At 61.1% G+C, this 17,418-nt stretch overlaps 1 protein-coding gene across 1 annotated transcript in view; it reads left to right on the top strand.

The window, feature by feature from the left end:
• The window catches only part of NTSR1 (neurotensin receptor 1), a 42,931-nt gene extending 35,821 nt beyond the window's left edge, over positions 1-7,110 (top strand). Inside the window, exons 3-4 of the mRNA XM_059133738.1 lie at positions 2,010-2,100; positions 3,467-7,110. Coding sequence (XP_058989721.1) covers positions 2,010-2,100; positions 3,467-3,716 — 341 coding nt within the window. The 3' untranslated portion in view covers positions 3,717-7,110. The remainder of the gene's footprint in view (positions 1-2,009; positions 2,101-3,466) is intronic.
• The last annotated feature ends 10,308 nt before the right edge of the window (positions 7,111-17,418 follow it).

Raw genomic sequence — 17,418 nt, 5'->3', positions numbered from 1 at the left:
TTCTCTTGACACCAGGACAGCCCAGCCAGCCCCAGGTTCTCCCAAGTGGCTTTTTTATTGCTTTCTTTTTCACTGTGGTGGAATGCACCTAGCACGCGATTTGCGGTCTGGACCGTCTGTAAGTGTCCGTTCAGTGGCATTACATAGGTTCATGCCATCGGTCTCCAGAACATTGTCATCTTACCAAACGGAAACTCTGTCCCCGTAAAACACTAACTCCCCGGTCACTCTTCCCCAAAGCCTGACAACCACCCCCTCCTCTCTGTCTCTATGAATTCGGCCACTCGAGGGGCCGAGGTAAGTGGGATCATCCTTTTATGCCTGGTTTATGTCTCTGAGCACGATGTCCTTCCGTTTGCCCAAGTCGTGGCAGGTGGCAGAACGTCCTTTCTTTTTAAGGCTGCGCATACTCCAGGGTCCAGACACACTGCGTTTACCCGCCGGGTGCGTGGACACCTGGACTGCTTCCGCCTTTTGGCCGTCGTGAACAGTGCCACAGGCGAACAAACATTGGGTTGAGTCCCTGCTTTCAATGCCTTGGGGATTATACCCAAGGGCAGAATTGTTGGCTCATAGAATAATTCTATTTTTAATTTTTGAAGAACTGCCATACTGTTTCCCAAAGTGGGTATTTTGGATACCCGCCGGACATCCAAAGTGGACATTGCATTTTGCATTACCACCAACCCTGCAGAAAGGCTCTCATTTCTCCACATCCACACCAAAAATCACCATTTTCTCAGGCTGTAGGCGTTGGTTTGTTTTATAGAGCCATGGTGGGTGTGAGATGGCACCTCATTGTGGTTCGGGTTTGGATTCGTCGCAGGGTGAGTGACGAGCACGTTCCCATGTGCTGAGTAACCACTTGTGTGTCTTTGGGAAAATGTCTGTTCAAGTCCTTTGCCCATTTTTATTTATTTTTTTAAAAAGATTTTATTTACTTGACAGAGATCACAAGTAGGCAGAGAGAGAGGGGGCAGCAGGCTCCCCGCTGAGTGGAGAGCCCAACGCAGGACTCGATCCCAGGACCCTGAGATCATGACCTGAGCTGAAGGCAGAGGCTTTAACCCACCGAGCCACCCTGGTGCCCCTTGCCCATTTTTAAACACATAATTGGGTTGTTTCATTTTTGCTGTTGCCTTTTCATGCTCTGTGTGTCCTGGATGTTAATCCCCAATCAGATGTGTGATGGAGTGTTCTTTCCTGTTCTGTGCATTAACTTTGCACTCTGTTGCCTGTGTCCTTTGGTCCTAAGCACTCACTGCTGGACTCAGTGTTGTCAAATTGGTGCCCATCATTTTGCTCCAAGAATTTTGTACTCTTTGCTACACTTAGATCTTTGATCCATTTTGAGCTAATTCTGTATATGGTGTGAGGTAGGGGTCCAGTTTCCTTCTTCTGCACATGGCTGTCCCGTTTCCCCAGTATTGTTTCTGGCACAGTGGTCTGGGCAGCCTTGTAGGTAATCGTCTGCCCATATTAGTGAGGGTTATTTCTGGACTCTCTGTCCCGTGGTCTCTGTGTCTGTCTTCAGGCCGATGTCCCACTGTTCCAACCACTGCCGCTTGGTGGTGGGTTTTGAAACCGAGACATGAGAGTCTCCAGCTTCACTCTTCTCTCTCAAGTTGTCTCAGGGGCCCCTCAAGCCTCCCCGTGGATCTTAAGACAGGTTTTTCTTTTCAGCAGGAAACACTGTCAGCATTTTTTTTTTTAAAGATTTTATTTATTTATTTGATAGACAAAGATGACAAGTAAGCAGAGAGGCAGGCAGAGAGACAGGAGGAAGCAGGCTCTCCAAGGAGCAGAGAGCCCCATGCGGGGCTCAATCCCAGGACCCTGGGATCATGACCTGAGCCGAAGGCAGAGGCTTTAACCCACTGAGCCACCCAGGCACCCCCACCGTCAGCATGTTGAGAGAGGTGGCAGAGTCTGTGTTAGCTGCGGGTGACGTTTTAACCGTGTTCAGTCTTCTGTGCGCAGAATAGGACCCATGTCTCTCTGTGTCTCAGGGGCCGTGGTCATCGCCTTCGTGGTCTGCTGGCTGCCCTACCATGTGCGGCGGCTCATGTTCTGCTACATTTCTGATAAGCAGTGGACCCCGTGAGTACTGGGAGCCTGGGGCAGAGCCGGGAGCCTTGGGCTGAGAGCAGCTCATCCCGCGGGTTGGCATGGGAGGTGGGGATGCTGAACAGAGAAGCTCAGGACAAGGGTGCAGGTCAGGGGTTCCCACGGGTTCGTGGTGTGGCCGCAGATGGGTGGGGGAAGGAAGGAAGGCCACGGAGGGACAGATGCCACGGGACAGGTTATAGCAGAAAAGGAAAGCAGACCCTAAGAGAGGGGGGATGAGACAAGTTTAGAGACGTCTGGAGAGCAACAGGAAGGGCTGGCTCTGCTGGGGGGGGGGACAGCTATGTGGGCGCCCTAGACCACCTCCACGCTGGGAAAGTTGCCAGGAGGACTCCCTGGACTCAGGGAGACCTACACCCTTGCTGTGCCCTGTCGTACCCCAAAGACACACGGCAAATCAGTAAAAGGAAGGGGTCCGGGAGACCAGGCACAGCATCCAGAACCCCCTCCCGGCTATCTGCCCTGGAACGAGCTGAGACCCCGTGTGAAATGCTGTCTCCCGGGAAGCTCGCCAGAGGCCCGGCACCCAGGGCGTCTGCTGGGGCCGGTCATGGGGGCACCCCTGGCTGGCGGGGGCCCAAATCCCAGACTCCCGGCGGGGAGGAGCTGCTCAGCATCAACCCCGCTGTTGGCACAGACAGTTTAGGCCCGGAGAGCCCCACCTCTCAGGACGGAGAATCCCTGAAATCCACGCTCCCAGACAGCGGCGAGGCTAGCCTGGCCAGCAGGCCCCTCTGAGACGGCAGCCCTGGGCCCACCATGTGAGCTTTTCTCTGTGCAGCTCAGAGCCCGGGGTGCAGGTTCTTTACAGTGACGCGGAGCTGGCGGGGAGGGCAGATTGAGGGCAGAGGAGGAGAAGGGCAGGGAGCAGAGCCCCAAGGTAAAGGGTTCTTGAAACTCAGGGCTGCCTGTTGGGAAAGTGGTGAGGGAGTGAGATGCCTGTGAGTGGAGGCAAGCAAGCTGAGGGAAAGTTATGCAGCTGCCCAGGAGGCAAGGAGGGGGTTCCTGCCCTGGCTGTTCAGTGGAAGCTGGGGACCAGCACGCCCTACAGCCCAGGCGTGCCAGGATTCTGCTCAAGGAAGGGCAGCCCAGGTGCCATGCAGGGAGAGGTGGAGACGGGCCCGGCAGGGCTGCCACAACCCGGCTGAGCCGACTGGTGCCAGCAAGAATGTGAGCAGAACGTCCAGCTTCTCCAGAGAAGCCAGAACCTGAAATTTACTAGGAAACATCCGCACGTCAAAACATTTACAAGGAGTTTTTACGATTCTTGTCCCAAGCCAGCGAGGGTCCGCGGCTGCGAGGCCGTGCAGGCCTGAGAGCCTCTCCCTCGTCCCCGCAGGTTCCTCTACGACGTCTACCACTACTTATACATGCTGACCAACGCGCTCTTCTACGCCGGCTCTGCCGTCAACCCCATCCTCTACAACCTGGTCTCCGCCGGCTTCCGCCAGGCCTTTCTGTCCACACTGGCCGGCCTCTGCCTGCTGTGGGGACGCAGGAGGAAGAGGCCGGCCTTCTCGAGGAAGACCAACAGTGTGTCCAGCAACCACACCTTCTCCAGCAACGCCACTCGGGAGACGCTCTATTAGAGCCGGGGTGGGGCCCAAGGAGGGGCCGGGAGAGCCGGGGAGGGGTGGCCACTGGGCCTCCCTGCCCCCACCCCCAGAGCTGGAATGGGGCTCAGCGGAGGCCTAGGACCTGGCGCCCACCCCCAGAGGCCCCATCTCTTTCAGCGTCTCCATCAGCACCCCGCACCCCTCCCTCCACACCTCTTTGAAAACCAGGAGAGATCGCTCCTCTCCCAGATCCAGAAAGGGCCTCTAATCAGAAGAAATTAGTGGTGGCTGAGAGGCAGCCTCCTTTGTTCCCACACCGCTGGGTGTCAGGACAGAAATGAAAGGCACCGGCCAGGCTGGGCAGACGCGGGGAGGCAGCGGCCCCGAGAGGCCAGGGCGCCGGGAGGAGCCTGGCTGGTGGGGCTGCCACCGCCCTCCGCAAGGAGAAGGGCGCGGGATGGCAGGGATCCGGACCCCCACCTCTCCAAGGGCGATTCCTAGGAAGCTTTGGTCTGCCCCGAAGGACAGCACAGGGGTCCCGTGGGTCAGGCACTGGCCAGACCCAGGCCTCCCCCTCCTCCCTGCCAAGACGGCCAGGCTCTACCCAGACGCCCGCCCACTGGGAGCTGGCCTGGATGTCTGCTTGGCTTGGCAGGGGCGAGGTCAGTCTTGCCTCCTGGTACCTGCCGTGCATCCCAAGCCAGGCCGTGTGTGCCCCGGTTGCATGGGTGAGCTTCCTGAGGGGAAGGGCAGGCTCCCTGAAGAGCAGAGGCCATGGCCAGGTCCCAGAGGGAGGCCATTGGTAGGGACTAGGCCACAGGTGAGGGGGAGGGGCCGTGGGTCCAGGCAGCTCCCTGGGCCAGCAGCCAGCATCATTTGTCACGGCCCCAGGCCCCAGGCCGCAGCCCCAGCCCCAGGCACCCGGGAAGGCAGGGGTCTCCTTGATCTGTAAGAGCTGGTCTCCAGACAGGATGGCCTCCTGGCCTTGCCCTAGAAGGTCCCCTGAGCCAGGGGGAGACAGATCCCAGAGGAGCTGCCCAGAACAGCGAGAGGTCTGGAAAATGAAATGCAGGCTTTTTTAAAGTAGGTTCTCACTGCCCTGAAGGGGGACTGTTAGGCAGATGGCCGTGAGCCTCCCTGACTCAGGACACAAGAGGCCTGGTCCGAGTGCCCCCACCCCAAAAATGGCAAGCTGGTAAGTCTCCATGGTGGCTTTGGATCTGGACCCCCGACTTGAACCCTACAGGATCCTTCTCCAAGCCACAAGACCTTTCCGGGCAGTCGGCTGAGCGCCGGTCCTTGGGCACAACCCAGGGGCCATCCGCAAGGGGAAGTAGGCCAGCCCGGACCTCACGCATAGGCGCCTGCTCCGGGTGGGCGAGGGGGCCACTGGGCCCTGAGGGGCGGGCAGCGAGCGGCCATCAGTTGGGCAAAGGCTGAGGCGAGGCCCAGGCGGTGGGCATTGGAGCAAGAGCCTAGACTCCTTCTGAGAGACCCTCAGACCCCCCTCCCCGACCCAGTGTTTGGCACCTCGGGCACACCTGCTACTCGGAGCCTCGGTTCTGCCCCCAACAAGTGCACGTGGCCGTTCGGCCCTCTTTCGAGGCTGACAGTGTGGGTCCTGGAGGACGCCGCCCGGAATGGACAGAAGAGATAGCTCCCCAGGCTGGGGGCAGAGTTGACGTGGGATGGGGAGCTCCCGCCAGCCCAGACCCGCCCAGACGCAGCTGGGACAGGGTCTGTGCTGTGGCCCCAAGCCCATTTTACTGTTGTGGTCCGCACGATCCCATGTCTGTGCCCCGTGCAGCCCCGGGGCATCGGCGGTTGGCTGCGTCATGCTGTAGGCCCTACCCCCAGCCAGACTCAGCGGCCAGCATGCCTGGTCACTAGTGATGCTGAAAGCCCTTCGTGTCGCTCACACGCGCTCCCAGTCCTCACCACCGCACCCTGCCATCTGCAGGAACAGAGCCCTGAGTGTCTCTGTAAAGGAGGCGGTGGCCGCCGCGGCCGGCGTCTTCTGTTGGGGCTGGGGGACCTGCAGGCATCTGTTCACTCACTCACTTACTCAGCGGGCACGCATGGGCACAGCAGACAGCCCTGCCTGGGCGCTGGGGCCAAAACCACACAGACTTTGGCCACATCTCCCCAAGGCTGGGGGGACTGGGGACTGATTCCCCTGCTCTGGTCCTGCCCCCACCGTAGTGTTGAGAAGCAGCAGGAGAGGAAGGAATGTGTGCAGAAGAAAACCCCGTACACCATGGGGTCCCCTCGAGGCCTGACGTCAGGGAGACCCGCGTCCGTGCCGGCTGTGTGCCCAGCACCTTGCCTGCCCTGAGCCCGGTTTCTCACGCCACGGGCCGGGCACAGAGGAGGCCCCCTGGCGGGCATGCAGGGTCCTACGGGAGATACACTCAGCCCTCCAGCCCAGGAAACAGGGAAGCAAGTCAGCTTCCCCCCAGGACTCAGTGGTGGGGGGATCCCCTGGGGACCTACCTCTGACATAGCCGGCCCCGCCCACCTCCTCTCCAGCCTCCCCTGCTAGGCCGTTGCCTCTCACTCGCGCATCCCCGCGGGGCCGGCCTGCAGGACGAGCAGCATCCTCCCGGGCCGCGGGGCTCCAGGGAGGGCCCTCCGCAGCCCCCGTGTCCTCGACCGGAGGGGCCGGCTGGTCTCAGAACCACCATGCGCCCGGCGCGCCAGCTTGGAGGTCCCAGCCCAGCCCGTGTGCACGCAGAGAAGCTCCTGGACCCTGGGGCGGGGGGGGCACCGGCTGCAACAGCCTCTCTCGCCCAGCCCCCTGCATGGCCTTCCGTCTGTCCCTCCCTCGCTCCCCTGCTGGGTGCAGAGTGCCACGCCCACGCCCCCCTTTGGTCACTCACTGGCTGGCTCACCGCGGGGAGCTCCGCGACGCGGCCTCGCTGCTCAGCTCTGGCGGCCATGGGCACAGGCGTGAGGCTCCAGAGGCTCCGGCTCCGCCGCAGGCGTCTCCGGCCTCTGGTCAGCAGGGGAGTCCCGGACGCGCCTTCATTCCCAGGGTGAGGGCCTCACCGGCCAGCCCCAAGGGGTGCACTGACATCTCACAAGAATATCCAAAGGAATGAAACTCTAATGGTAGACGTTCAGGCCAACCAACGAGGGGAAAGTTGGGGGACAGTGGGCAGGCAGTCTGCAGCCCAGACCCCATGTCCGTGCCACCGTCCCAGGAGACCAGAGCCCTACGCCCTCCGGCAAGTTTCCTGAGCTTGGACCCCTGTTGCCCCTGTGCACAGGAGACGAGTCCCCCCTCCTGGTTCTCCTAGAGGCACCCTGGCCTATGACCATCGCTAAGCAACAGGAGGAGGGCTTGGGAGAGAATTTACACACTTGAAGGAAGAAAAAGACGGCTGTCAGCCTGGGCCTGCCGCTGGAGCCCGAGCGCAGGAGGTGCCCCCCCACGCCCTCCCCCTCCCACTGCCCCCCCCATGCCCCAATCATGATCTCAATTCCAGTTTTCATCAGAACTCCATGGAAACCAGGTCTAGGCTGAATTTATGAAGGGCATGACGCTGTAGAGGACAAGGGCAAAGCCAGGAACCAGAGTCGGGAAGGGAGGAACCCCGCGCTGCACGTTGAGGGGACACATGTGTGTGCACATGGGCACACACGCACACACACGTGCCCACACGCGAGGGCACCGGCCCTTTGTCCCATTGGGCCTCCTGCTGTGGCTCCGAGAGGCCCAAGGCCCAGCTCCTGAGGGGCAGACGCCCGATGCCTGCGTTCATCTCTGGGCAGAGCCATGTGAGGGCCTCGCGCTGCTCTAGGAAGCCCCTGGGGAGGCCCAGCCAGACCCAGAGCCAGGGCAAGACCCATCAGCTCAGCCCCAGCCACCCCGACCTGTCACCTCTGACAGGGCCCCTCCAGGGCGGTAGCAGGGACCGGTGCCTCACTCACCCTGTGGCCCTGGGAGCAGCCCGCTCACACAGAGGCCCCAAGGCCCACACCCCAGGTTTTATTTATTTATGAGAGAGAGAGAGGGAACACAAGCAGAGGGAGAAGCAGGCTTCCCGCTGAGCAGGGAGCCCCATGCGGGACTCAGTCTCAGGACCCCAGGATCATGACCTGAGCTGAAGGCAGACGCCTCAACACTGAGCCCCCCAGGCGCCCAGGGAGCCTTGTTCTCATCCCCAAGTACGGTTCTCGCTGTCTTGTCTCAGCTGGGAATTGAACAGGAGGCCCTGGGGCTGTCACTCAGGACACCGTGAGAAATGCCGGCCCCGCCTGCGGGGTCTCAGTCAGACCCTGCCCGCACCTGCCGATCTTGGCCTGCACGGAGCCGGATGCTCAGAAAATCTAACAAACTAACCAAGAAGCAAACATCCACATCCCTCCCTGTTTCTTGCTGGGGGGGCCACAGGGCCTCTCTCCACAGGGCCAGGGGCAGGGGTCGCGTCACTAAAACATGGCGCCCAGACGACCCAGACACACAAGGTGAACCCGAGGCAAAGCCGGACCCACTGTGGTATCCCCTGGAATGACAGGCCCGGAACGGCCGTCACCTGCACAGCTCAGCAACCCTCTGTCCCTCCGCCCCGAGCAGAGGGCGAGCAGCCAGGCACACGTGCCCAGAACATTCTGGCAAAGCATCCCTGTCAGGAAGCGATCCTGTAGGTGAGGATGGATGGTAGCCCAGGGGGCCACAGCCGGCCTGGGTGCAGCTTGGCGTGGCGTGAGTGCCCAAGTCCCCCGCCCCGAGCATCCCCTCGGGGACTTGCAGCTTGGCCAGAAGCCCTGAGGGGTGCTGGGGCCACTGTCTCCCGGGAAGCAAGAAGCTCCCCAGGACTCTGCCTCCCAACGTCCCATCCGGACCAAACTCCACAAAGGACACGTCTCGGTCTCTTGCCAGCCGCCCCTCAGCTTGGAGGTGCCCTGCACAGCCCCGCTTGCCTCCCAGGACCCACAGGTCCTCTGCGCCGCGGGCCGGTGGGCATCCCAAGTTGGGGGCTCCCCCTGCCATCACTGTGGGGGAGGGAAGTCCCCCGCCCCCAACCTCTGGGACTGGAGGCCCAGCAGCCTCCCACCCCTGTAAGAGAGGCGGCTCGGACGAGCACGTGAGTCGGAGTCCCCGGGTGCCGGACAGCGGGGGACGCTCTGGGTACCGTGCGCAGCCCGGGTGCCACGTGCAGGCTGGCCCCTCCCCTCCCCAGCCAGGTGCCCTCCTAGGATTGCCTCCCTGACAAGCGGGGGGGGGGGGGGGACACGCAGTCCCTTGTCCCAGGGTGGGTGAGACTCAGGGACTGGTCAGACCGGAGCTGGGAGCTGGGAACGGAGGGTCCCCCCGGCAGCTCCCGCCGCGCTCACCTCGCGCCTGGATCTGTCCTCGGGCGGTTCCGCCTGCAGGAACGACCCTGCTCTTTGCTCTTTGCTTTCCGTCCAGGGTGTTCTGCTCTTGGTGACCCGTGGGACAGAAAGTGCCTCTGGCTTCTCCTGTCCCACTTGGAGCTATAAATGGGCAACTTGCCCGTTCCACGTCCGACATCTTAGAGCCGGAGCCGAGTCCGCTCGCGGTGGGGCATCGGCGCCTTCCCAGCGCGGGAGACGATGTTCCGGACGGACACACCGGCGCGTGCGGATGCTCGGGAGGCCATTTCCAGCCCTTCCCTCTCCCCGGGAGCTCGAGCCCAGCCCGTCTTCCACTTCGCTCCTGCGCACCTAACCCCTTCCTCCCCACGGTGGGTCGGAATCTCCAGCCGCAGGGTTTGTGCCTTTTTCATTTCACTGCTACAGCCACACGCCTTCTGCAGCACCGTGCGAGTGCCCGTCCCTCCGGCGGCCAGCGCTCACCACGACACTCTGCAGTCCCGTGAAAAGAAGGTTCTGGGAGTGTGTTCTGTGACACTGTCTGTCTGCCACCGGCAGGTCAGAGGAAAATGGCCTCACTGAAGCTCTAGGATGAGCCATTTCCTGTGATCTGCACGGGGAGCCCAGCCCCCGGGTGCCTGACGCACACACTTGAGCACCTGCGGCCGCTGGCTTCCCCATCTAGGCTGGGGGCTCCTCAGGGAGCACAAGGGCTTCGGGAAAAGAAGGGAACCTGGACCCGGAGCTGCTTATTTGCACAGGTGAGGGGGACTGCAGCCCCAACCGACCCCTCCTGGTCCCACTGGACGTGACTCCTGACTCGCCCCTTCCAAGCAGAGTCTCACCTCTCAGCAGCGATTTCCCCGCCTAGACGCTCCCCGGGAGGGTCTTTGAGACCACGCTCACCCTCTCTGAGTGTTTGTGTGTCTTGTCAACGTGATATGTGCTGGCTCAGAAATACTAAATAAAATCATCATAATAGTAAGATATTTGGGCGTCTGGGGGCTCAGTTGTAAAGCCTCTGCCTTTGGCTCAGGACATGATCCCAGGGTCCTGGATCGAGCCCCGCATTGGGCTCCCTGCTCAGAGAGAAGCCTGCTTCTCCCTCTCCCCCTGCTTGTGTTCCCTCTCTCGCTGCGTCTTTCTCTCTGTCAAATAAATAAATAAAATCTTTGAAAATAATAAATAAATAAATACACAACGGCCGGCCAAATCCTGAAACGCTGACATTGCAAGGAAGCTTCTAGAGAGCCATCTGCAGAGGCTGCCCGAGGTTATCCCGGGACTCCAGCCCCCCAGTCCCCTAGCCTGGGCCCCAGCCTGCTGAGGAGCTTCTTGCCGGTGTCACCCTCCGACCCCTTCCTGGTCCACACAGCGCCTTGGCTGCCTCCTTCCTTTTCACAGAGCCCAAGCTCCGCCGCGCAGGACCTGGAGCAAGAGTGGAAGGGGCAGGGAGGCGCCCCCACCCCCAGCCGTCTGGCTGGCTGTGCACACTTTCACTTTCAAGATGCAGGACAGTTTTCCTCGGTGATGAAGTGATACCTTCTCTCATGACGTGGAAGAGAGTGTCCCGAGGACAGTGTCCCCCTGGTCCCACCTAGAGGTGACCCCTGCTGGCGGGGGGCCCACTGCCCAGCCCGGGGCCATGCCAGCCTCCGCAGAAACATCCCTGGCCTGGACGGCGGCCGGTGCACTCTCACGTGCGCACCCTTGCGTGTCCCCACGCGGCGCTGCCCATCGCCCAACGGTGCTCTCTCCCTCTGCACACCGGCAATGCCATGCTTTGGACACAAAGTTCAAATAAATTTCTGATACTCAGCTGTTTCCAAAAGGGAAATGGTCTGTCTTATACAGAGTGAGGTCCCTGTCCCCGGAGTGCCCACGCAGAGGGCTCGCCGTGTCTCCACACACCTCAGCTGACCCGTGGGCGCTCAGACATGAGAACGGCCTTCCAGGTGTCCTGCCGGGGACACAGGGGGCCCGGCCTTTCTACCCCCCACTGAACAAGCCAGCAGGGGAGGGACAGGCACAGTAGAAGGGGGCGGGACAGCAGAGAAGGGACACGAAGACCCTTGCTGCATGCTGGTCGGCTGGATGGCCTCGTGGTGGTCACTAAGCAGGAAGGAAGTTCCTTTTCCTGGTGAGGAAATGGAGTCTGGGAGGGAGACCCAGCGGCATCCCTCAGGGTCGGCGGCAAAGCGGAGAACGCTCTGGTCTCCCAGCCACGGCCCAGAGTTCTCTCCACCTGGGACCCTCCCGCGCCCCTGCCTTGGGCTGCATTCAGCCCGCACGCCCCACGCAGGCGCCTCTTCTGGAGCTCTTCTCTGGGCGGCCTGTGAGCACAGCTGACCGCTGCTCCCACGTCATCTGAGAAGCCTGAGGGAAACGTGGACACCCCATTTCAGAGTCGTCTTGTCACCCTGGATGCCTCAGCCCCAAGGGAGGGGCTCCCGAGAAAACCCCGAATCCCCACCCAAATCCCCACCTCCCAACGTCCCCCAGGGAGTCCTGCCCAGACGGGGCCACCCGTGGAGGACAGAGCCTCCAGCCCAGCATGGAAGCAGAGCCCCCCAAGACCCCAGGCAGGCTGGTGGCTGTAATCCTGGGAGGCTGCTTGGAGGAGGCTGTGGAGAGGACAGCCTGGGCCGTGCTCCCCCAGAGCCCTCCAAGTACACGGAGGTTCCCATGGACAGATTTACCTGCGCCCTCCTGAGTGCCAGACCTGGGCTGCCTGGAGACCCTGAGCTGAGCAAGGTGGGCCCTGGGGCTGCCAAGGAGGATGGGTGGGAATCAGGGAAACAGAACAGGAGATGTGGAGATCGGGGCGGGCGCAGGCGGGGTGGCCGGGAGGAGCTCCCTGTCCCCGGGGTCGGGACAGTGGCCCGTGGTAGCAGACGGGCAGCCAAGGGCAGGGAGGACCGGTAGGCAGCTGGGGGCCTCGTCCTGCGCCTCTCGGGGCCGTCGGGTGGGGACGGCATCCGAGCCGCCCCAGAGCCCCCGCCCCAGCCTCAGGCCCAGCCCTGCCGATGGGACCCTGGTGTCCGACGGAGGGAGGCTCAGCGGGGGACCGGCACCGCTGCTTCTGTCCGCCCGCATCGATCACGGCTCTTGGGCCCAAATGACTCTAATCACGTTCCTCCTCCCGGCAGTCCGGCTCCTCCGGGCGTCCTTGTCATCCGTTCACATTAGAAAGTGACACGTCAGAGGGGCCTCAGGAGGGGGAGAGGCCTGCCCGGTCCAGCCACACCCGCGCGCCGCACAGAGCCCCAGCTCCTGTCTGACCCCGGCCCACCAGAGGGGACCCCTCCCGGCCCCCGAGCACCACTGGCTTCCCCATATCTGACTCTGGTGCCCTGGGGCCTCCCCCTGTCCCCGTGGCCCACACAGCCAACCCATGCCTCTGTTTCTGGGGCATCTACTCGAAGTGCCATGCCAGAGAAGGAACCCAGATTGGGGCCCTGGGGGGAGGCCCTGAGAGCCCGAACATCAGGCTGCCTCTCTGGGTCGGGACCCCGGGTCAGGGCTCTAGGAAGGAGCCTAGGAAGTCTCCTGTGGACCAGCTCCCTCGGAGCCTCCCCGCAGCCCCGGCCCCTCCTCACTGTCTGTTAATAGGAGAGGGAGCCGCCTGGGGGGCTCAGTGGGTTAAAGCCTCTGCCTTCGGCTCAGGTCATGATCCCGGGGTCCTGGGATCGAGCCCCGCATCGGGCTTTCTGCTCAGCGGGGAGCCTGCTTCCTCATCTCTCTCTGCCTGCCTCTCTGCCTACTTGTGATCTCTGTCTGTCAAATAAATAAATAAAATCTTTAAAAAAAAAAAAAAAAGTAGGGGAGGTGGCTGCTGAGAGGGAGTCCCAAGCAGTCGGTCACCCCGTCCCCAGCTGCTCCAGGAATCCAGCCTTGCCGGGAGTGGGCAGGAAATGAATTTTAGGGGTCTCTTTCCATCCTGTGTCCTGAGCCCCCCTTCCCCTGCCCCGACCCCAACGAGGTCTCACCCGGTCGGAGCACCAAGAAGAGGGGGAGACGTGGATTCTTGCATGACGAGGTGAGGTCTGCGACGGGACGGCCTCACAGTGGCCACGGTGAGGCCTGAGTCCTGGGAGGCCCCAGCCATGCCTCGGATGCCCCGTGCCGCTGCTCCCTCGCTCCCGAACCTGCCTCTCGCCCTCCGCAGCTCCACGGCCGGCCGCTGCCCCTCGGGGGCAGCCTCTGTCCGCGCCCCCCCGCACACCCCACTTCCCCAGAAGCACGTGCCAGGTTTTAGCCCTGTGATCTGGCTCCCCGACCATGGGTCCGGTGACCAAAGGCCGCATTTCCCCAGCGTGATGTCTGTGCTTACCAACCTCCTGCCGTGTCCCCAGAGAAGGAACATCAACACAGCCGTGTCCTGGGGGCCCTGGGGCTCTGGGGTGATCGCCAGGCTGAGAGCCATGATGGCTGGGGCCTGGACCCAGGGTCCCCTGTGCCCTCAGCACCCCAGGGCCCCGGACCAGCCCCACTCCAGGGGACCACGAGCCCCGCCTCCCCCCCCAGACTGCTGCTGCTGCTGCTGCTGCTGCTGCTGCTGCTGCTGCTACGAGGGAAGGACCCTCCCGGCCCCTCCCTTCCAGCCTCTCCTTTAGAAAACTAGGAACTGAATCCTTTCTCAAAGGCGTGCGCATTCCTTTGAGAGGTACGGAAATCTTTTTAAAAGCTAAACACGTCTAGCCAGCTTACAACCCAGGACTGTGTTTCTCGAGGGCCTGGAGCCACGTCTCTGAAACGGACCCCTCCAGGAAGGTGGCGTCCCTCCCCAGCCCGAAGGAGGCAAGGGCCAGACCCCCCACAGCTCCCTCCTGCTGTAAAGATGCGAGAGCTTGTCCCTCCTCCGAGGAAGTCAGCTCGCTGACGCGGGTGAGCACACAATGTCAGGTGGTTTAGGATGAACCGTGTGGGACGCACAGAGCTGCGAAGCCCCTCCTTGACAGCAAGCCAAACGTGCTGGAGAACGCACGTGCGACGGGTTGTGTGTTCTCGGTGCTCGAAAATGTGCCATATTCCTCTGTCTGTGGCCCCTCCTGGCAGGAGGTCTGTGAGACACACTGCCCGGTCCCCTGCATTCTGCGTTAGTGCTCATTCAGTCACCAAACCGTGTCCTTTCTCTTCCGCCTCCATGGGGAGGCCGATCCGGCTAGCAGACTTCGTGTTTAGCTCTGTTTCCCCCACAGGCCATGGGTCCGTCCGACGCTGGGGGCCCAGCCGACGCGGCCGCGCTCCAGCTTGAAGCTGATTGATTGTGAAGCCTTGACTTTCTCACACACCCGTGGACACGGCATCTTTTCCGCAAGGAGCCCACATGCCACCGAGAGAGTGGTATGTGTTACCCCAAGGTTTGATGCCCCTAAAAATAAAGGGAAACCCCGCACCACCTCCCTCAGCCCCAGAACACGCAGAGCGCACAGTCACCGTCCGTCCGTCCGTCCAGAAGAGCGCAGCAGGTGAGCGCAGGAACCATGACAGCAGTCAGCAGTCTGCAAGCCCCAGGCTGAGCTCACGGTTCTTCAAAGGCAAGTGCCTGTAGGTGACTTTAAATGACTTTCCGTTAATTACTTGCCAGGGAGCCCAAGACAGCTCCCCAACCTGCAAGTCTGCATGTGAGTCCACCCTGGGACTTACGGCACAAAGAGGGCCGAAGCCGGTGCTTGGAAGCACCCTTCCCCCGCTGCCCTTGAAGGGCTCCCAGAGGCAGCCCGGGAGGCTGTTTCTGCCCTCCCAAAGGGAGAAGCCTCCAGAACGTGGGCAAACAGGTACGCCCCCGCATCTGACTGCAGCTTTGCACTCTCCCAGGTCAGGCACAGACACCCCTGGCTCCGGCACAGGCTGCCCGTGACCCGCGGGAGGCAGGACATCCACTCCTCGGTCCCCGGGGCCGGTAAGAGTGAGTCTTGTTGCTGGCAGCACGCAGGCTCTCTGCAGATGGGGTTAAGGTCGTCACCAGTAAGGGAGAGAGAATATCCCGGATTTCCAGGCGGGCCCCAGTCATGTGAACCCTTCAATGCAGAGAACCTGCTTGGGCATCTCCAGAGTGAGGATGGGAAGTCTGAGAGACCCCAAGGTGAGAAAGACCCCACTGCTTTTGCTGCCTTTGGAGATGGAGACAGAGGCCCAAGCCAGAGTGACTGAGGACCTCCTCCGACTGTGGCCAGAGGGGACCAGGGACTCAGTCCTACAGTCATGGGGACCCGAATCCTGAGCATGTCCTCTCCCTACAGGCGCCCTCCAATTTTGGGAGCTCTGCAGCCCTCACCTGCCTTGTGCTAAGCAGGCGACATACAAGACCTGAGCTGGGGGCCACAGGCCACATGGGGCATGGGCTCTGTCTTCAAGGCATGGGCCGGTCTGAGCTCCCAAACCAGCAAGGCCCTACTCTCTGTGGCATTCTGAGCACTGTTCTTGAGGAAGATGGCTGTAGGGCAAGACGGGCCAGGATAGCACGGTCACTGGTGAGTGACAGGGAAGGCAGAAGGCAGACAAGGGAGCAGGACACTCGAAGCTGGCTGAACCCCCAGCTGGGCCCATGCCTTGCCAGCCCCTTCCCTCTGATGCTTCAAAATGTGGCTGTCAGCTACCGGGGCTAAGCCTCTGGCTTTCCCAGAAGGGCCTTTTACGCCCCTAGGGTCCAGCTGCGACACAGGCTCAGCGCTGGGGCCACTGGAAAGATTGTGGGGGTGCCTGGGTGGCTCCGTGGGTTAAAGCCTCTGCCTTCGGCTCAGGTCGTGATCCCAGGGTCCCGGGATCGAGCCCCACATCGGGCTCTCTGCTCAGCGGGGAGCCTGCTTCCTCCTCTCTCTCTGCCTGCCTCTCTACCTATTTGGGATCTCTGTCTGTCAGATAAATAAATAAATAATCTAAAAAAAAAAAAAAAACAACAACAACAACAAAGAAAGATTGTGTATGGATTGGCTGAAGGTGCTGGGTCCATTTCTTACTCAGGTCTAGGAGAAAGGATTTACTTTGCAGAAAAATGCTCCAGGTCATTTCTCAACAACATGGAGGGAGACCCCTGTGGCAGATATGCCGGGTCTGTGGGTCCTGGAATTGAGCCGGTTGTGTCAAAATTGCAAAGGAAACAGTTTGGTCCAACATCTTGGCTTGGCCTGTGTCCACCACACTAGGAAGCTGGATGCCTTCCCGGCCTTGGTCGGAGTTTCCTGGACTTGCCACGTGAAGGCTGCCAAGCTGATTTGACACAAGTGGAGCCCCAGACATCACAGAGGCAATCGTTCCCAACCTCACAATCAGATGGAGAAAAGAGAAGGCTTCAGGGGAAATCAAGGGTCCGTTTTTATGGGAAACAGAATTCTCCATGGCCAAGAATCAGGATATTGGGGAAAAATGACACAGACAGAAAAATATTTGTGTCATTGACCACGATGCTGCAAAGCTGCAGGCAAACTGGGTTGGCCTGGACAGTGCAGTGCTGAGGGGGAGACACAGCTGTCAGATACGCTGGACGACGGTACGAAGCGGAGCTCCACGGGAGCGCCCCGAGGCCTCGGGACAATGGGGCCTCCCACTGCTTCTGGGGACACCCGCCTCAGCCTTCTGACGCTTTTCTTCACTACCAGCGTGTTACGTTCTCTTACCGGTCTCTCTTCTCTCCAGCGTGAGCCGTGTTCACTGCTCAGTGCCTGGCACATAGAGAGAGGGGGCACCCCTTAAGTGTTTGAGGGACGGACGGACGGACAGACGGACGGACGGTGAAGGAGCTGTACAGGGCACTACAGGAAGAACCCACTGTTCTTTGCATGGATTGTCCTGTCAGCAGAGAGCCAACATGAGGAAGCTTCTTCCCTGTAGAGCCAAAACAGCAGCTAATAACAAGGGCAGTCTCTGCCGAACTTTGCCGCGGAAATTTCCATTTGGAAATTAGGATTGTGCTGAGTCCAGCAGCTACGCCACGGAGATGGACTGAGCAGCTGTGCCCACGGAGATGGACTTCAGGGACACGGTGCTTGAGCGCACACATCACCATTAGAACTGTCCGCTAGCAGCCTCAAGTCGGGGTGTGACAGGGATACTCCCATAGAACACGAGGGTGGAAAATCAGCCATGGGCCAAGCCCCAGACTCCCACACTAGGGAGCCCTAAATAGGCCCAGCCCAGAGGCTGGAGATCCAAGCCCTTCCCACCACTCTATCTGCCTGATGCTTCTAGATGGTTCCTCCCTTGGTTAGGGGCTTCACATTGAGGGACCTCCCACCTCTGGCCATCCCAGTGTCGGGGTCGGGGGACTATGCACCTCTGGGCCATGACTCGAGCGGGACAAGCAAGGCCTCCAAAGACGAGCGTGAATTCCTCATCACTGACAGCGGAGGCGGGGGAGGGCAAGGAGGAAGGAGAGGGTAAGGAGGAAGGAGAG

Source organism: Mustela lutreola, chromosome 9 (genome assembly GCF_030435805.1).
Source record: "Mustela lutreola isolate mMusLut2 chromosome 9, mMusLut2.pri, whole genome shotgun sequence".
Classification (NCBI taxonomy): domain Eukaryota; kingdom Metazoa; phylum Chordata; class Mammalia; order Carnivora; family Mustelidae; genus Mustela; species Mustela lutreola.
Note: the sequence above shows the minus strand (reverse complement) of the source record. Positions and strands in the feature narration are given on the sequence as shown.